This window comes from Struthio camelus, chromosome Z (assembly GCF_040807025.1).
Source record: "Struthio camelus isolate bStrCam1 chromosome Z, bStrCam1.hap1, whole genome shotgun sequence".
NCBI classification, from domain to species: Eukaryota; Metazoa; Chordata; class Aves; order Struthioniformes; family Struthionidae; genus Struthio; species Struthio camelus.
In genome coordinates, this window is record NC_090982.1 from 64,680,038 (window position 1) to 64,696,167 (window position 16,130).

General features: G+C 39.4%; 1 protein-coding gene across 10 annotated transcripts in view; it reads right to left on the reverse strand.

Moving 5' to 3' along the window:
• The window catches only part of LOC138064432 (microtubule-associated serine/threonine-protein kinase 4-like), a 300,511-nt gene that overhangs the window by 20,937 nt on the left and 263,444 nt on the right, over positions 1 to 16,130 (reverse strand). For all 10 annotated transcript variants that reach the window (XM_068926979.1, XM_068926978.1, XM_068926977.1 and 7 more), the window contains 5 exons: positions 7,560 to 7,768; positions 6,706 to 6,844; positions 5,618 to 5,750; positions 4,731 to 4,896; positions 1,656 to 1,757 (listed from right to left, as the gene is read on the reverse strand). In XM_068926979.1, the coding sequence (XP_068783080.1) occupies positions 1,656 to 1,757; positions 4,731 to 4,896; positions 5,618 to 5,750; positions 6,706 to 6,844; positions 7,560 to 7,768 (749 nt within the window). The remainder of the gene's footprint in view (positions 1 to 1,655; positions 1,758 to 4,730; positions 4,897 to 5,617; positions 5,751 to 6,705; positions 6,845 to 7,559; positions 7,769 to 16,130) is intronic.

Sequence of the window (16,130 nt, forward strand, 5' to 3'; positions counted from 1 at the left end):
TCTAGCCGATTCACTTTCTTAACCAGCTGCAGCAAAACAGAGAGAGGCAGGACTTGCAGTCTGCTTGTGATCCAGTCTCTCACAGGGTGACAGTCTTGCACTAACACTACACTTAGAAGGAAGAAAGTATGCAGGCAATGAAATGACAATGCCTGAAATTAGTATATTTAAAACAAGGAGATGGAACTAGTTCTAGTTCTTCAATTGGAGGCCTTTGGAGTGCCCTTTGCAGCAGATGAAGTGGGAAGAAGCGGAGGAACTGTGACTCTGGCATGATAGCTCCCTCACCCCTACCTTGCCCAGTGTGAGACCAGAGAAAACAACAAACTTTACTGGGATGCCACTTACTCCAGATCATCACATACAGTGGTGCCTAAGTGACACTCACATAGACCCCAGATGCTCAGGGAGCATGGGACACATAGCTCTGTCCTTGCTGTCACTTCACTATTTCCCAAAAGACAACCTGTGGTTTGGGACTGCATCAGTAGTACTAGGAGTCTGGTTATACTCATGTTTCCCTGAGTGACTGTTGTGAAGCCAGTCATTAACTTGTTCCTAATGCTCCATTTTATGTTAGCTCTAAACACATGCATCACTGAGTCTGACTACTGGATTCAGTTTTGCTCGTAATTTTCTAAGTACTGCCATGGTGACTAAATGTGCCACCCCGTTTCCTTGACCTCCCACATATGTCTATGTTCATTTACACATATAGTGTTCACTAGAAGACTCTTGCCTTATATATAGGCTCTTTTAGGTAGGAGGCCTTATTTTTTTTGTTCTGGGTTTACATGGTGTCTCGCCAAGCGAGATGCAGAAACTAGGGCTCCCATACATTAACACCTTAAAAATAATCAGTGGTATTTCTGCCTTCCTCTCAAATTTCCAACTAAAACCTTGCTCCATCAACTACTAACTTCTACAATATTACATAATCACACAGTGCTTTCACTGGCCAATGCAGGTTCATTACACCTAATACCATCTACCAGATTCGTCACTTGAAATGCAACAAGCCTGGCACTGAACGACCACAGCAGAACAAGCAACTTGTATTCTGACTGATACCCATTTCTTTCCTTAACATTCACGCTTCCGAGCTTATTCTTTTCCATACAAGGCAGTAGCGCTGAATGAGAATGATAAGCCTTTTCACAAGGCGACCTCAGGCAGTCATTTCTGAATAATTAGTTCAAGTAGCCATTACCCGCCCTAGAATCAGGAGGAACTCATTTGCAAGGTCAAGGTACTTCTGGCAAAGAAAAACTTCACTGTGTTTTGGCAAAGAAAAACTTCACTGTGTTTTGACTCCCTTTCTCTCTTTCTTAGTTATTTAGTAGCGTATTAATGAAGGAACTCCTTCCAGTGGCTAACTAGATCTTTGAGAGGTTTCTGTTTTCCTCATCAAGGCAATAGAAGAGTAAACGAGAACAACCACATGTGAACACTACAAGATTATAATCATCATATAGTTAAGCTCCTTTCACTGTTTTGAATCTGCAAAATACCCTCTACTCTAACAACATGCTGTCATGCGCACACACTGACAGATGCTTCCCTGGCAAAACAAATACAAGAACAAAAGGCCCAGCATGCTGAATATAGAAGCTATTTTTAGTATACTAACAAAATTTAAAATACTACCACCTAACCTGTTCCCAATCTTTCCAAAGGATTTTGCCTGAGCAGCAGGGTAATCAGATCCTGGGCATCGGGAGGTGGTGCTTCATCCTTTTCGGGCCAGTTGATTTCATCTGGTGAAAAAGAAAGTCATCTGTTATTATTTAAGTTTGGTCCCAACATCCAGCAAAATCTCTGTGAAAGCTGTCATACTGTGCTAGCAGTAGTCAGAGTTAAGGTAACTTTCTGAAGTTGCTTCATGTTGCGTAGTAACTATTTTTGACTTTAATATTTTCTACATCTTCTTTATGTATATATTTTTATGATCCCACTTTCCTTGAAGGTATCCTTTAACCCAAAATAGCGTTTAAACAGTAGAACATAGCAACGCGTGGTTCGTGGAAAGCTCCTGCAAAACACCAGCAACCTGTATGCTGTCCCTCTTCCCCTAAAAGGGCAACGTGGTTTAAATACTAATTTTGTTCCTGGAAACTGGTGGTAAGATGGACACAGCTGACCTGATCCAGCAGTCACTGCTCACATCTGTAATCCTCCTCCAATGCTAGTAGCTTCACTGAAGTCATTACTCCATATGACTAAGGGCAGAGGTATGGGACTCTGTGGTCTGGAGTGATAATGCCAAACTTTTTTTCCAAATCTCCTGTGCTATAGTGGAAAAAACTCCGACCCCTATATTACTAAGGCCTTTTGCACTTCATACCAAGTTACACCTAAATCCTGCAACCAAGTTGTTATACCCTGCAGCATCCAGGTAAGGCTGAATAGAAATTCTGCCAAACCTTGTTTATATTAAACAACGGAAAACTGTGCCACTTTCAACATGAACATAAACCTCATAGCAGCTTGCACAGCAATTTTTTCACCTGATTTTTAGCAGAAGCTGCCTCCACAAATGTAATTTGCAGGTTTAGACAAAATTCTGTACAAGTTGTTTGGGATTTTGGCATCAGAGGAACAGAGCACTACTAGGACCAATCTCGGGCGATACAGAAGACTGTTAGGATTGTGTTATAATTACATGATCTATGTTTTTCCTTTAACATGGTCAGCACTGGAGAAATTATACTCAAAGGTTATACATGAATTCCATCTTTGCATTACAGAGTTCAAAGAAAGATACTGAAATAAACAGGCATGACTTGCAACCTGTTTCTGGACAGTTATTTTTAACCTGGATCATTTTGGGCATCTAGTTTACACTTAGGCCTCCCGTGGTTGTACTCAAACAACTTAGGGGGAAAGAACGGCAACCTACAACACAGAAGAAAGGAGCTGAAACGAAGGGGCAATATTTGAGGGTAGAGTTTCATGCAGAATGTAGATTTCACCCACAGAAATTGGAATTAAAATCTTGGAGCCTGCAGTAAGGTTTCTACAGTTGAATACAAAAGGGACCTTACATTTTAGCACAGGAAACCTTTGCATCAAAAGAGCTCTCCTGCAGGTGTTGACAGAAAGAATGACTTCAGTAAATAAGGACATTTAGAAGAAAAGAAAACCCTAGAAAGTCAAAAGCGAAACAAGAAACTAAGCTGACCTACAGTGCTGGGATGTGAGCAGAAATGAATCAGGTTTACAAACAGTCCTTAAAAATAACTTCTGCAAGGTAAATGGGCACATTCAAAAAGATGAAGTTATTTACATAAGTATCAGCTAAACTGTAACACGTGACAATGTGCTTTACAAAAAGTAAAATTAATGTGACACATGAAATATAAAGTCCAAAGTGCAAATTTTGTCATTAATTTTAGACTATTCCCTCCCCCCAATCAAAGAGCTGCCTAACGATATAAACACAAATGCACGCGTCTCCGGAAACGCAATAAAAACATGAGTTATGTCCATGTTTGCCTGCCTACAGCTTCTACTGCAGTTTAAGTCTGATTTGGAATTTAAAACATGAATATGCATTGCAGCTGTGAGGCATCAAGAACAAAGCCAGCATTTGCTGCTTGTGTTAATTAAACAGTTGATTCTCCTCGCCACTGAGGCCTTGGTGTATCCCATCAGCAAACAGCATGGTTGCAAATCCATGAACAGCTAGGATATTGCATAAAGAGGTCGTATAATGGACAGCAATCGCAAGTCCACAAGTCCATTAAAGTTTACAAATAAGTCTGGCTTGCAACATCAGAGATGCAAAGTGCGATAATGACAGAAAGTTTCCTTAGGCACAAAAGTAGATTTCTTGAGTTCTCAGAGAACAAGGAGAGGGAGGTTCAGTTAGTTTGGGACTTGGGGTTTTTGTTGTTGCTGCCGTTTTTTTTGGTTTTTGCTACTAGCTCGTGGACCTTTTAAGCAAACCATAAAACACACTGGGAAATACTCACTAACAGAGGTGCCATTCTGTTAAACTTTTGGCATAAGCAGAGGCCTTCTACATCTATGCATCTGGGAAATTTATGGAAACAGCAGGTAGGATACTAAGTGAGTCTGTTTAATTATCATTTAGTTTTGCCACAAGATGCATAACACCACTTAGGGTCAGCTTGCAGGTTAAGATCTAAAAGGTTATTGAATTTTAAGTGAAAGAAGAACAGATGTTACAGAAATAACATTACACTACAACAACCACCAATGAAATCATTAACAATCTGTGAATTGAACTCGTTTCCTTCTCTTTCTCATTATTTATTACTTGGGAGACATTTGTCTTAGGGTTTTATTACATCTTTGTTAATCTCTTCATTGTGCCATGAGGCATTTTCCTAATAACGCAAATTAATTTTAACCTTCTCTTCTCTGGTATAATTTCTTTACTAAAGACTGAAAACACTGTGCCGTAGTGGCACTATTTGACTACTAATGCTGCTTTCCTTTTTCAAGCAGTGCAACTCAGCCATTGTCCTCTACATTACTCCATTTCTGTAATCAGCAACAATGTACAATAAACTCAGCTTTTAGTCCAAATTTTGTTTTCTTGCTTTGACAGAAAATTGTGATTGCAATATTACAACGGTGCCTTTTTTGGGGACCAAAACTAGCTCGAAAAAACTAGTGTGAAGTTTTAAATGGCTTTACTATTAACAAACGGAAATGTTTCATAGCAAGCTGAGAAATTTGATTCTTTCCTCAGTGATCCTCACCACTGATTACTTGTCCAAAGAGCTCCTCCGGTGTATCTCCAAAGAATGGCACGCACCCAACAAGAAATTCATAAAGGATAATTCCCATAGCCCACCAGTCCACTGGTTTTCCATAACCCTGCCTCAGTATTACTTCAGGAGCTATGTACTCAGGTGTACCACAAACCTAAAAATAAGAAAATAAACACGATGGTAAAATTGGCCTAACACCACTAATTACATCATATTGTTTACATTTACAATTCTTGAAATGTAAAATAATATGTAAATATAGAGAAATGAAATTCAGTCAGTTTTAGGCTGTTGAGCTCGCATAAAATCTAATTTCTTTACAATGACCTACCTACATTTTTAGGCATCATAATCACATTTGCATGTCTGTCATGCAAAGGATAGCTTCTTTTTTCATTTACTTTAATATGTCGATCACAGGAAATATTTTATTTAACTTAAACATATCACAACTTTCTTTACATGAAAGTTGTGATGGTTTTATCTTAAGTAACTTTTACAGTGAACAGATTGTGAGCAATGGTAATGAGGCATGCTCAAAGGGAAATGGGCCATAGCAAGGATTTTAGTACCCTTGGTTGTACAATGCATCATGTGCTCCACAAGCACTCTGCTGAGACTTTTGAATTCCTTATAAAAACAGTTCTCCATTTGTCTCTCTCACAGACTCACTTGAACACAATTAGGTTGTTCATCTTACTAATAGATGCTAATGTAGAAAGAAAAAATAATCCGCAGGGCACCAGTAAAAGTAACTAGCATATACAATAGGAACACCAGTGCAGAAATAAACATAGTTTATACAATACACTCTGCTGGCAAAACATGACCTCACTTGAACACTCAATGTAGAAATGAAAAAGGCTGTCTCTTACTTGTTTGTCAAGGAATTCTCTGGCATCCTTCTCAATGTGACCCTCATACAGATTGGTAGTCAAACTCATTAGCCCCACCTTAGACAGGCCAAAGTCTGTAAGCTTTATATGGCCCATGGATGTTACCAATAAACTGAAAATTAGAATGATCTGAAGTTACTGCGATATAATTCAATATTATGCACTTATTATTATTATAGTGAGAGGAAAAAGTTTCATCAGCACTGCAGAAATATAAAGACAATTTTAAAAGTAATTGAACCAGGTAGAAAACAGGGAGGTTAAAAATCTGATACAGTCTTACATTTGTTACTGTTATTATCAGGCATAAACAAACTATTTATATACCTAATTGAGCATCATCTTACAGGACCATGTGAGCGGTAATAGCTAAATACATCTAGGTTTATAAATTTAGTTTTTGAAATGAGTTAGATAGCAAATGCCTACCTTTTTTGAAAAAAAATCAGATATTAAGTTAGCTGATAACCAATATTACAGCAGCATGAAGCATCATGCTATTAAGGTATTTTCTCTCAACAGATGTGACCCCGATTCTTTTTTTAATGTGTGACAGACAGAAGATTAATGGAGATATAACAATCATACCAATCACTATAGCTGCTTGCTGTAATGTTATTTACACACATAGGAGAGAGACTGTATTTCTAAACTTTGCAAAAAAAAGCAACAAGAAAGGTTTCCCGATCAGGTTGACCTGTTCTTTATATATACAAATATCTAAGTTGATGGTATTTTGTATTAAACAGTGTTTTAAGCGTACTTAGAAAGATCTTTTTCTTAACAGACAGAATGCATTTCCCTTCACTGTGACCAGAAAGAATAAGTACATTTTTCTTAACTACTCTGATAGCCTGCTCTATCTTAAAGGATTTTAAAGAACACTTTTGGAAAAACACATTCTCTGTAACTGCAGATCATGAAAAATCATAAATTGTGCAGAAATTGTGAATCTACATGATAACATTCACAATGAAAAACCCTGCATCACGTATAGCAAAATTACACCCTTCATATTTTATCTAACAACGTCAAAGTCTTCTTACGGTTGTGTTCTTTATACATACTTGTCTGGTTTCAGATCCCTGTGTACAATTCCATAGTTATGGAGGTATTCCAAGGCCAGAACAGTTTCTGCAAAGTACATCCTTGCCATGTCTACAGGTAAGGGACCCATATTCTTCATCAAAGTAGCACAGTCTCCACCTGTGGAAAAAGGACAAACATTCCAGATGGTGCCTTAAATTCTACAGGTGTATCAGCATAATCCGTATATGCTGCAGAGGTAGGCATAAATTGCAGACATAAACGCTTATTTTTCAGCCAGATCACTTCCATGATCCAGTTTACCATGTAGCCACACCAACCACTGTACTGCCAAACCATACGAAGCTGGGAACAACTGGTACAAGGGTTCAGCTGGAAACCAATTAAGCCTCTACTACCACTGAAAAATGCCCAAACCACCATAGCCTGGGTGTTTCATCTTGCACTCTCTGTCCACTCTGTTTTCCTTCAACATCAGCACCTTTTCAAATTGCTTCCTCTTCTCTCTTTGCAAAATCACTATTGTAAATACCCCAGGACCTGCTAATGAAAATTATCCAGAAAAGCAAACAGCATTTTCACATGAACTTCAAATGCTAAGACCTTTATGATTATAGTCTATGAGGAACTCATTCAAAGAGCAGTCATTTCCCATTACAGCTGTAGCACAAGCATTTTACAAGGTCCCACCAGTAGATAGCAACTAGGAAGAAAGCCATCTTGTTCTTGGATTCAGATCCTAAACGTACATCATGAGAGCACAGGGACACACAGGGTACTTGCTTCTAGATATGCAAGTACCACACGGGTTATTCTCCTTTCTTGGTGTTAGGAAACCCTGTTCTTCCACAATAAAAGAAAACAGATACTTTACCTTCTACATATTCCATGACCATGCATAAATGGCGTCTTGTTTCAAAGGAGCAATACATGCTAACAACAAATGGATTTTCTGCAAATGTCAGGATATCCCGCTCAACAAAAGCCTGTTGGATCTGGTTTCGGAGGATGAGATTCTGCTTATTAATTTTCTTCATGGCAAATCTTTGTCTGGTTTCCTTATGTCTCACAAAATAAACAGCGCTGAAGAAGTTCAAATGGCAGAAAAACAAAGTGAGGGTGAATAACTATATTAAAATGTATTTTTAAAAACATTTGCAAAAATAAGTACATGTATTTGAAGTCGCTGTATATGTATTATACGAAAAACTGGCTTTAGTCTAACCTAGTTGGCAAGCCTTTCACATTTGAGAATGGCTAAAGATCTCATTTTGTTTCATCACTAGGATAAGTCTCAGTCAACACATTAGCACACAAGTTAAAAACAAAAAGCCCCAAATAAAACAAACAAAAAAGAAGAAATAAAAAGCTCTGAACAAACACTGCAAATGCTCTCAGCCCATATAGATTTTGGGCGTCTCCACCGGCAAAGGATTATATACAAAAAACAGCTATGGCATAATGTTATAAATCATTCTGACAAATGCTCATTCTGTAAGTATGGTGTCATATAATTATGAAACAGACTCTATCCAGGGGATCCTAAAATACGTCAAGAAGATTTCTCATGAAGATTTCATCCGCAAGCTCAGAAGTTGCTTGATGGGTGGCTCCCACATTGCCAGGTGCAAAATGCATCATCTTCTGTACTTGTTCAGGCCCTGACACTGTCATCCATCTGTATCAGGGCAGGTCACCAGTGGGTAATTCGAAACAAAGATCACTGTATTAACTACATAGTAATATGTTATGCTGTACCTTGACATACAGAATTTCCACCAGGGTATTGAGTACAAAGTTTTCTATAAGCTTAGCTAGATCAGGTCAAGGTGGGGGGGGGGGGGGGGGGAGGAGCACAGTGACAGAAAACCTCACACGGACAAGCCAATTTACTTGTGGTGCTCAGGAAAAGAATCACCCTGCCGTGAAACACTGACACAGGACATTACTGCCACATTTCTCAAAATCCCTTGAGGCAAATCCTGAAAATATTTGCCTTGCTTGAAATCTACTTTGCTGCATTTAATGCTTGTAGCATCTCCAGTATATGATTACCACAGTAGTGAGTGTTTATGGAAAGAAAGGACAAAAAGGAGAAAAAAGAGAGGGGGGAAAAAAAAGGGACTCAATTCTGTAGTTTTTAAATTCAATTTGTTGTCCCCATTAGGTCCAGTTATCAGCATATAGTTATTTAAATGAAAAAGGGAATTCTTGCCTTACTACTTTGATGAAAAGCTTCACACAGCTACCAAAGTTACAGTTGCTTAAAAAAACCAAAAACAAACAAACAAACAAAAAAAAACAACACACACCATCTTTCTGATTTCCTTTGTGGAACACTTTTCTTGACAAGAGTTTCTCTGATTCCAAAGGCTTTCATTAATCTCTTTCTCTCGTCTGAGGGTAGGGCAGGTAAAAAGACATCACACATTATGAAAGGAGGTGAAGAACACCTTGGGCAAAACCCAAGACAAACCCCACCCTTAGTGCCTCTGACACAGTTTTGCTCCCTCACACCCCTCCCAAGCTCAAAAAAAGACCGAGTTATTCAACTCGGCACTTCAGCTCTCCTCCCTGCTGGCTTCATGCCTTCCGTCCTGCATCTCTTCTCATCCCTCCCCTCACATTCATGTCTTTCTCCACCCCTTCCTTACAACTCTTTTCCTTTGCCTTCCTTGCTCTTTATATTCTGTCTTTCCTCTCTCTTCTATTGCCATCTCTTCTGTCAGTCAGTCTCAGCTTTTTAATTTCTTGCAATTTTACCTTTTCTCTATTTTAGTGCTCTTGGTTCACTCTTGGAACACAGAAGAGTGAGCCCTTTGGCTGCCTAAAGCCTCGATCCTTCAAAAAAAAAAAAATCACACCAACCCACTGAACTTCACAGATTTCTGGGCAAGCAGCTCTTCCGGCAAGCCTAAGGCTCTGAATGCAGAGTTTTCTCAGAGCTTTAATTTGGACAGCAGGTCAAGATGAACTTTTGAAAGATAGGTATTAGCAAGAGCATATTACTACAGCATCTTAATAATTCCTTTGCATAACATGTGGACTATAACCGTATTAAATGATGAAGAACCAGTAAGGCTGAAGTATCCAACCATCCTCTAGCAAATACATGTTGGTCATGTTTCCCCAGCTCTCTTAATTGCATTCTCTAGTCTCTTAATCACAGGCAGATAATTGCATACATTTCCACCAGAATTCAGTAATCCACAAATCCTCAGAAAAAAATTGTTTAGTTCAAGGGGCATCAGAATCACAAGATGGTAACATACCATATCTCTCTCTCACACTTACACACACAGCTTATACTGTACGAAGTGATTTCAAATGTTTATCTTCAACATAAATAAGTTTGTATCATTACTTACTCACATCCTCCTCTTCGCACCACAGTACCAGAGCAAACGGCATTTATGCTTTACAAAGAAAGCTGCCCTATACAGCAGCACCTTATCCCTGCTGAAGACTTCTGTTCTTTCTCCAACACGCTCCAAATTCACAGCAGTTATGCCATTCCCACAACCTACCAGTACTCTAAGCGCACTGTAAGAACTGCATCCTATAATTACTGAGAACAAATGTCCAATAACACTAAAGACAGACCATCACACAAATAGAAAGCTCAGTGAAGGGCGTTCATTAGTTTTCAGTGGTTCTTCTCAACTGCTTTGGAAAGAGAAGTGGCCTCCTTTTCTACTGCTTTGCTAATTCATTCCATTTTCTCAAAAGGTCATAAATGTGATTGGTAATATAAAAGAAGTCCCCCATGAAACTAAAGCAGCATTGAGGCAAATCCACTTTTTCTATGTCCAAGCGCTTTTGCCTTGCAAGGCCTTAATAGAAGTTCCACCCCCTGCAATGACAGAAGTACAGACGTGAAGAATGGGGAGAAGAAAGAGTGAAGGGGCACAGGACTGTTACAGCAGTATCTTGCTGAAAACCTCGCTCGGGTTCTTGACCTTGATCACTAATTGCTCAGCTCATGATTCTCAGTATATTATAAAGACAACTGTAATTCTAGGACTCCTTTAATACAAAAGCAATGTCTCTCCTAGAACATCCGATTGCCCTGTCAACCCATTCAATCACAGTGGTTTGTCACCTTTGCCTGTGAAGCCACAGAGTGGCTTTGTTGTGGCCTCCGATGTTTTCAAACAAACGACTTGCTTTCTCACCTCCCCCTTTCTATTTTCATAGCACGGTTACAAAAGATTCCTAAAATAATCTCTGCCATTTTACTGTACAGGCCTCAACATGTACACAAATGTCCTATGTTTTACTGATGTTATATTTCATCATAACAAGCAAAATTTACTTTTCAAGGGAAATCTATTCATAAACTTTGGGACTGTCCAAACATGGTGGTCTTTCAGTTTTAACGTAAATCATCATCTTCAGCCTGGGGTGGGGGGGAGGAATCTCTAAAATACCTTTTGCTAGGCACAAATATAAAACATGGATACACATGTGTAAGATGACAAGAGAAATGATGACCGGGTTCCCAAACTGCTGCAACTTAACTATAATGCCATCTCTCAACCAAATCTCACAACGCAGATTTGTTTTCCCTTAAATTATTTATAGGCTTCAGCCCTAGTTTCAAGTTCCTTCAATAACCTGAACTTTTAGTCCTATTTTATACTCTAGTCTACTTTCACTGCTTTAGGCTAACATAGCTCCGTCACTTCCTTTGACCTGGTTCTCTACTTTGTCAAAGGACCTTGAAATCCTTGTGGAAACACAGGTACTGTATTTGCAATACTTACTGTTTAAAAACTAGAGCTGCTAACCAAGAACTATGCTTCATTTTCAAAAGCAATATCCTGACTGCTAACTTCTATATTACCCTGAAATTAGTCTGAGTTGCCTCCAGTGTAGAGGAGTCATTTGGGCACCTGTGACTAACGTTATGACAGTATGATAAGCTTACAAGTAGCTGTTTAAGATCAGAATTTACATAGCAACCATCTCCTAGCCAGGTGATGGCCATAACCAGATCAGATTTATGTGGGGGTAGGGAGGAGATGCCTGCACTCCAAGTAACCACAGCTAGTGCCGTGGGGGCATTCCAAGCCCTGGCACAAAGCGCACAGCCTCCTTCCAACAACGTTTCAGACATATCCTAACCTGCCTGGCATCAAATGAGATGCTAGCCATCTGAAGATGAGAACACGTGGCTGTGATTCCCTTCTCACAACTAGTACTATTCCTAGTTGTTTCAATACTTCACATAGATCTTGGCCAATAAAAGCACTTCTCCGTATGTAACAGTAGCTACTTCTATCTTTATGGCAGCTAGTAAACATAGGTGCAAAACGGTGAAGCCACTGTCCAGGTTTCCTGACAGGTTTCCTCAGTCAGGAGAGCTAGTCTGTATTTGCAGAAGAAATGCTCAAGAAACCGAGTTCTTCATCAGTCTCTCGCATGCTGCACATTCAGGAAAGATGCAATTCAAGATCTTCACCACTTCAACGTTCTTTCTCTACCACTGGAGATAACAGCAGTAGCTCTCACTATTAGATTCTCACATACAGATTAGCTACAGAGGAAAGATAAGGCACATGGTCTACAATGAACAGAGAAGGCAGACTCACTCTGAGTCTGAACAGTCCACAAGTTCACCGAAGTTCACCATTTTGGGCAATTCTACAACGAATTATGAATATAAGAACCCCACAGCACAAAAATCACTAGCCTCTACCTTCTAAGCTGCACCGTAAATCTATAGGTTTCTAGGAATCAAAACCTTTTACTCTGTATGGACCAGTCACCAACAGGGATAAACAGAAAAGAAATGCAGTTTATTTTATATGTGGTCCTTTCAGAGCTGGTGCTACTTAAGTAAGCCTACACAGCTGCAAACACCCCCTGGCCCTGCTCCCTCGCACTTCCACTTCTGATCTGGTGACCGCCAAACTGATGAACCGATTTGACTCATAGGGGTCTTATTTTACAGCTGGGGAATTTCCTTAGTCCCATTCCCAATACAACTGCACGTGAGCCGGTACTGTCAACTGGGTGGAGAAGGGACAAGAATGAATACCAAGGGTTAGGGGCAGCAGCTACTCGAGGCAACGCCGCCTCTGAGTTAACAAATTTATCAAGCAACACCATTAGTCAGTATGTCATATATACCTTGACATTACATTATCATCTTTGCAGAAGTAAAAGCATTCCATGCAGCTCCAAAAGTAATGCTGTATTTTTGTTTTAGGCAGATATGCTTATACATCAGTAAAGAAAACCTGTACTAACATCACTGTCTTCCCCGAAATCAAATGTAACCTCTACTTTGTTCAGCTGGTTCATGAAAGCAGGCCGATACAGACTTGAGGGGATGGACTACCTGCTTCCTCTTGAGAGCTGAAATAATTCGGAAAAAAAAACAACGTTGCTATGATGGCAGTAAAAGTACAAAATTTGGGAAGCATAAAAAGAAAGTTTTGGCTGCCTGAAAAGAAGTCAAATAGACAACTTGCAAAACCATTAATGACTTGGCCAGCATCCTACATGTTTACTGATTCACAGCTTGTTTAACTTCTTGTATATTCCCAACCATTCCCAAAAGCCTGATGCACCTCATCTACTACACAGTCATTTAATGCACTACAAAGGAGTTTGCCCAACCAATTAAAAGCAGAGAACTGCTAAGATATTTACTCAAACTTCCACAAAACCAATGGTTGAAACTCATCAACTTTAACGTATCTGACAAATCTCTGCTACAGCATGCCAAGACCAACAATTACTCTGTCAAGCAGTAAAAGCTTTCCACTTCACTAATGAAGGCAAGAACACCACAGTAAAATCAAAGACACCAGGACGTATGCTTTTTTAAAAACTGGTTCACAATGAAACCCGCCATTATAACCTTGAAATAAATAAAATATTGCAATACCATACTAAATAATCAGCACAAAATATGCCCACCGATGTATTTCTGCCAGAAGCACAGGCAGAATTCACACACATTTAGGTTATTTCAAAAAAGTTAATGGCCTAGAAAAATGCAGAAGAGGGGAAAAAAAAATACTTGTACCTAATAACAATAACTTTTATTTCAGCTGCTTATACTTCTAATAAACTGCAATAAACACCTATGGGTTAGTTTATTGCTTTGTATTAACAAATAAAAAGATATTGTTTAATTATACTCCATCTTATGGGTAGGTTAAAAGGTCAGGTAAGTTCAGGTAAGCTCAGATAAGAGTTCAAGTAATAGTGATGAGTTCTCTTTTAAACCTGATCATAGGTCTTCAGTAAATCAACCACCGATTCTATGGTACTAATGCAAAAAATGCTTAACACTTATCAAAAAAGTCAGTTGACGTTATTGTCCCTCCTTTCTGATGTACCAGCGTGGAAATCTTCAAGCACATAGGTACGTTTGAGAAAATGGTATTCTAGAGGATTTAGGAGCTCAAGCCTTCTCAGTTTTCAGCAGCATAAGTGACTGGGTGTTAAAGTCACTTTCGAAAGTGATTTCAAACTTTTTAATCAGTACTTTTAAAAGTCTGTTTTCACTCAGTTCACTATGTTCCTTAGGCTCCACATTAGTCACTAGCGGGCTACATCTTTATTTTGTTTCTTGTTCTTCATTTTTGTTTCATTTAAAACAAAAAAAACAAAATAATGAAATTAACTTTGTGAATTAAAACTGTTGATACTTTCCATTTCTAATATTGCCACAGTATAAACCACAGATGGTCAGAAGCCAGCCCACCTCTGTTTCCAGTTTTGATAGGAGGACAACAATGATTCAAATAGAATCTGGATACACTCCTCCAAACTGTTCATCCTACATTAAATATTTCCTCACAAATTTATCAGGTTCACATCCAAATTTACTGCATTTATACTGCCAGTTTTACAAACAACGTTCATTAAGGTCTTCCACATAACAGATACTGATTTTCACCTCCACAAACAAAAATTTCATGTGAAGAATAATCTTGCATGTCTACATCATACACGCGATAATAAGCCTCGACTTTTCTTTTCCAACTTCTCAAATCCTTACTTGTCCTGTTGTTTCAAGTGGACAGTTGTCCCTAGTCTGTGATTCTTGATGGCTGATCAAGGCTCCTTCTGACTGTAAAATCTAAGCAGCAAGAGCCACAGACCTATAGAGCCTCTGCCTTCGGGCAGCAAGCTTCACATTTCTCGTCTCAACACACCCTTCTGGATCTATTCCCCTCCTTTCCCCCACCCACTCCCACTCACCCTAAAACTACTTGAAAGCTGGGCAGGTCCAGTGACTCAGACATCTCTTTCTCCTACATGGACCAACCACACACAGCTTTTCTTACCCTCCTCCAATAAGGCAAAGAGGAAACTGGGTAGGAGATGAAAGGGTGAAGGGAGGGGAAGCTGCCAAGCGAAGGAGGAAATGATGTAGCCAGTGAGAGGAGCAGCAGCTGCTACAAACTGCTAGGAAAAAAGGCCTTTGAAGTCCTGGGGTATTTGAGAGTAACTAGCATACAATAATGAGTTTGCCTGAGGAGAAATTCTGAGGGAGTGAATCCAGGAGAGGTTAAAGAGAGAGAAGCTGTATTTGTATATTTATGTAATTTTAATGCCAATTACGCTGTTTTCTTCTGGCTTTTTGATGAACTATGTAAGCAGGTCTAGACACAAGTAACAGCCTCTACGCATGCTGTCACGATCAACAGTACTAAAGAGTAAAAAATGTTTGCTGTCGCATCAGGGCTCAGGGTTACCTTTAACTAAATATGACCAGAGAAAGGCATTAGTAAGTCCACAATCCTCAGGCGTTTACATTTGAAACTCCAGTGGGAAGAGCACAAGTGCTTTATCTTCTACATCCAGGGACTCTTTGAACAAAGAGTGTCTAGTTTTATCACGTTGTTGCTGCTCCCTTTTCAAGCAGGAAAACTTAAGAATTAGCCTAATTTAGTCGGTGCCAGAGAGCAGCATAGCCTCCTCCTTTGCTGCCGTTCTGTGGTGCAGCCTCATTGGAGGGTGGGCTCCTCACCTCACAACGGTGAGCCCATGCATCTCTCTTGGTCATGCAGTTTAGATCAACAATCTAACAGCTTTGATCTGTTTGGGTGCAGAGAACAAGCCAATGAAGGGTCTAGTAGTTAGTATCTGAACAAAAAAAGGAGTCTGAAGACAGCTCTATTTATGAGCAAACACAGTCTCTGTACTACGTTTCCAAAAATATTTTGTGAGCTCACTTAAGACATCGGCTACCATAATTTTGTCTTGGTTTTCCAGGACATCCCTGGAAGGGATACACTCACATAGTACTGGGCAGTACGTTACGTGCTTTCCAAGTACCTCCAACCAAACTCCAACCATATAACAGCAATTCCCTAAAAGCCAACTGGAGAAAAGTTGAGGGTAGAGGAACGCCTACAAAAAAGCAACAAAATAATACAGGCCTACCCTACCTAAGGAAATTTGTTCCTACTTTACTGGT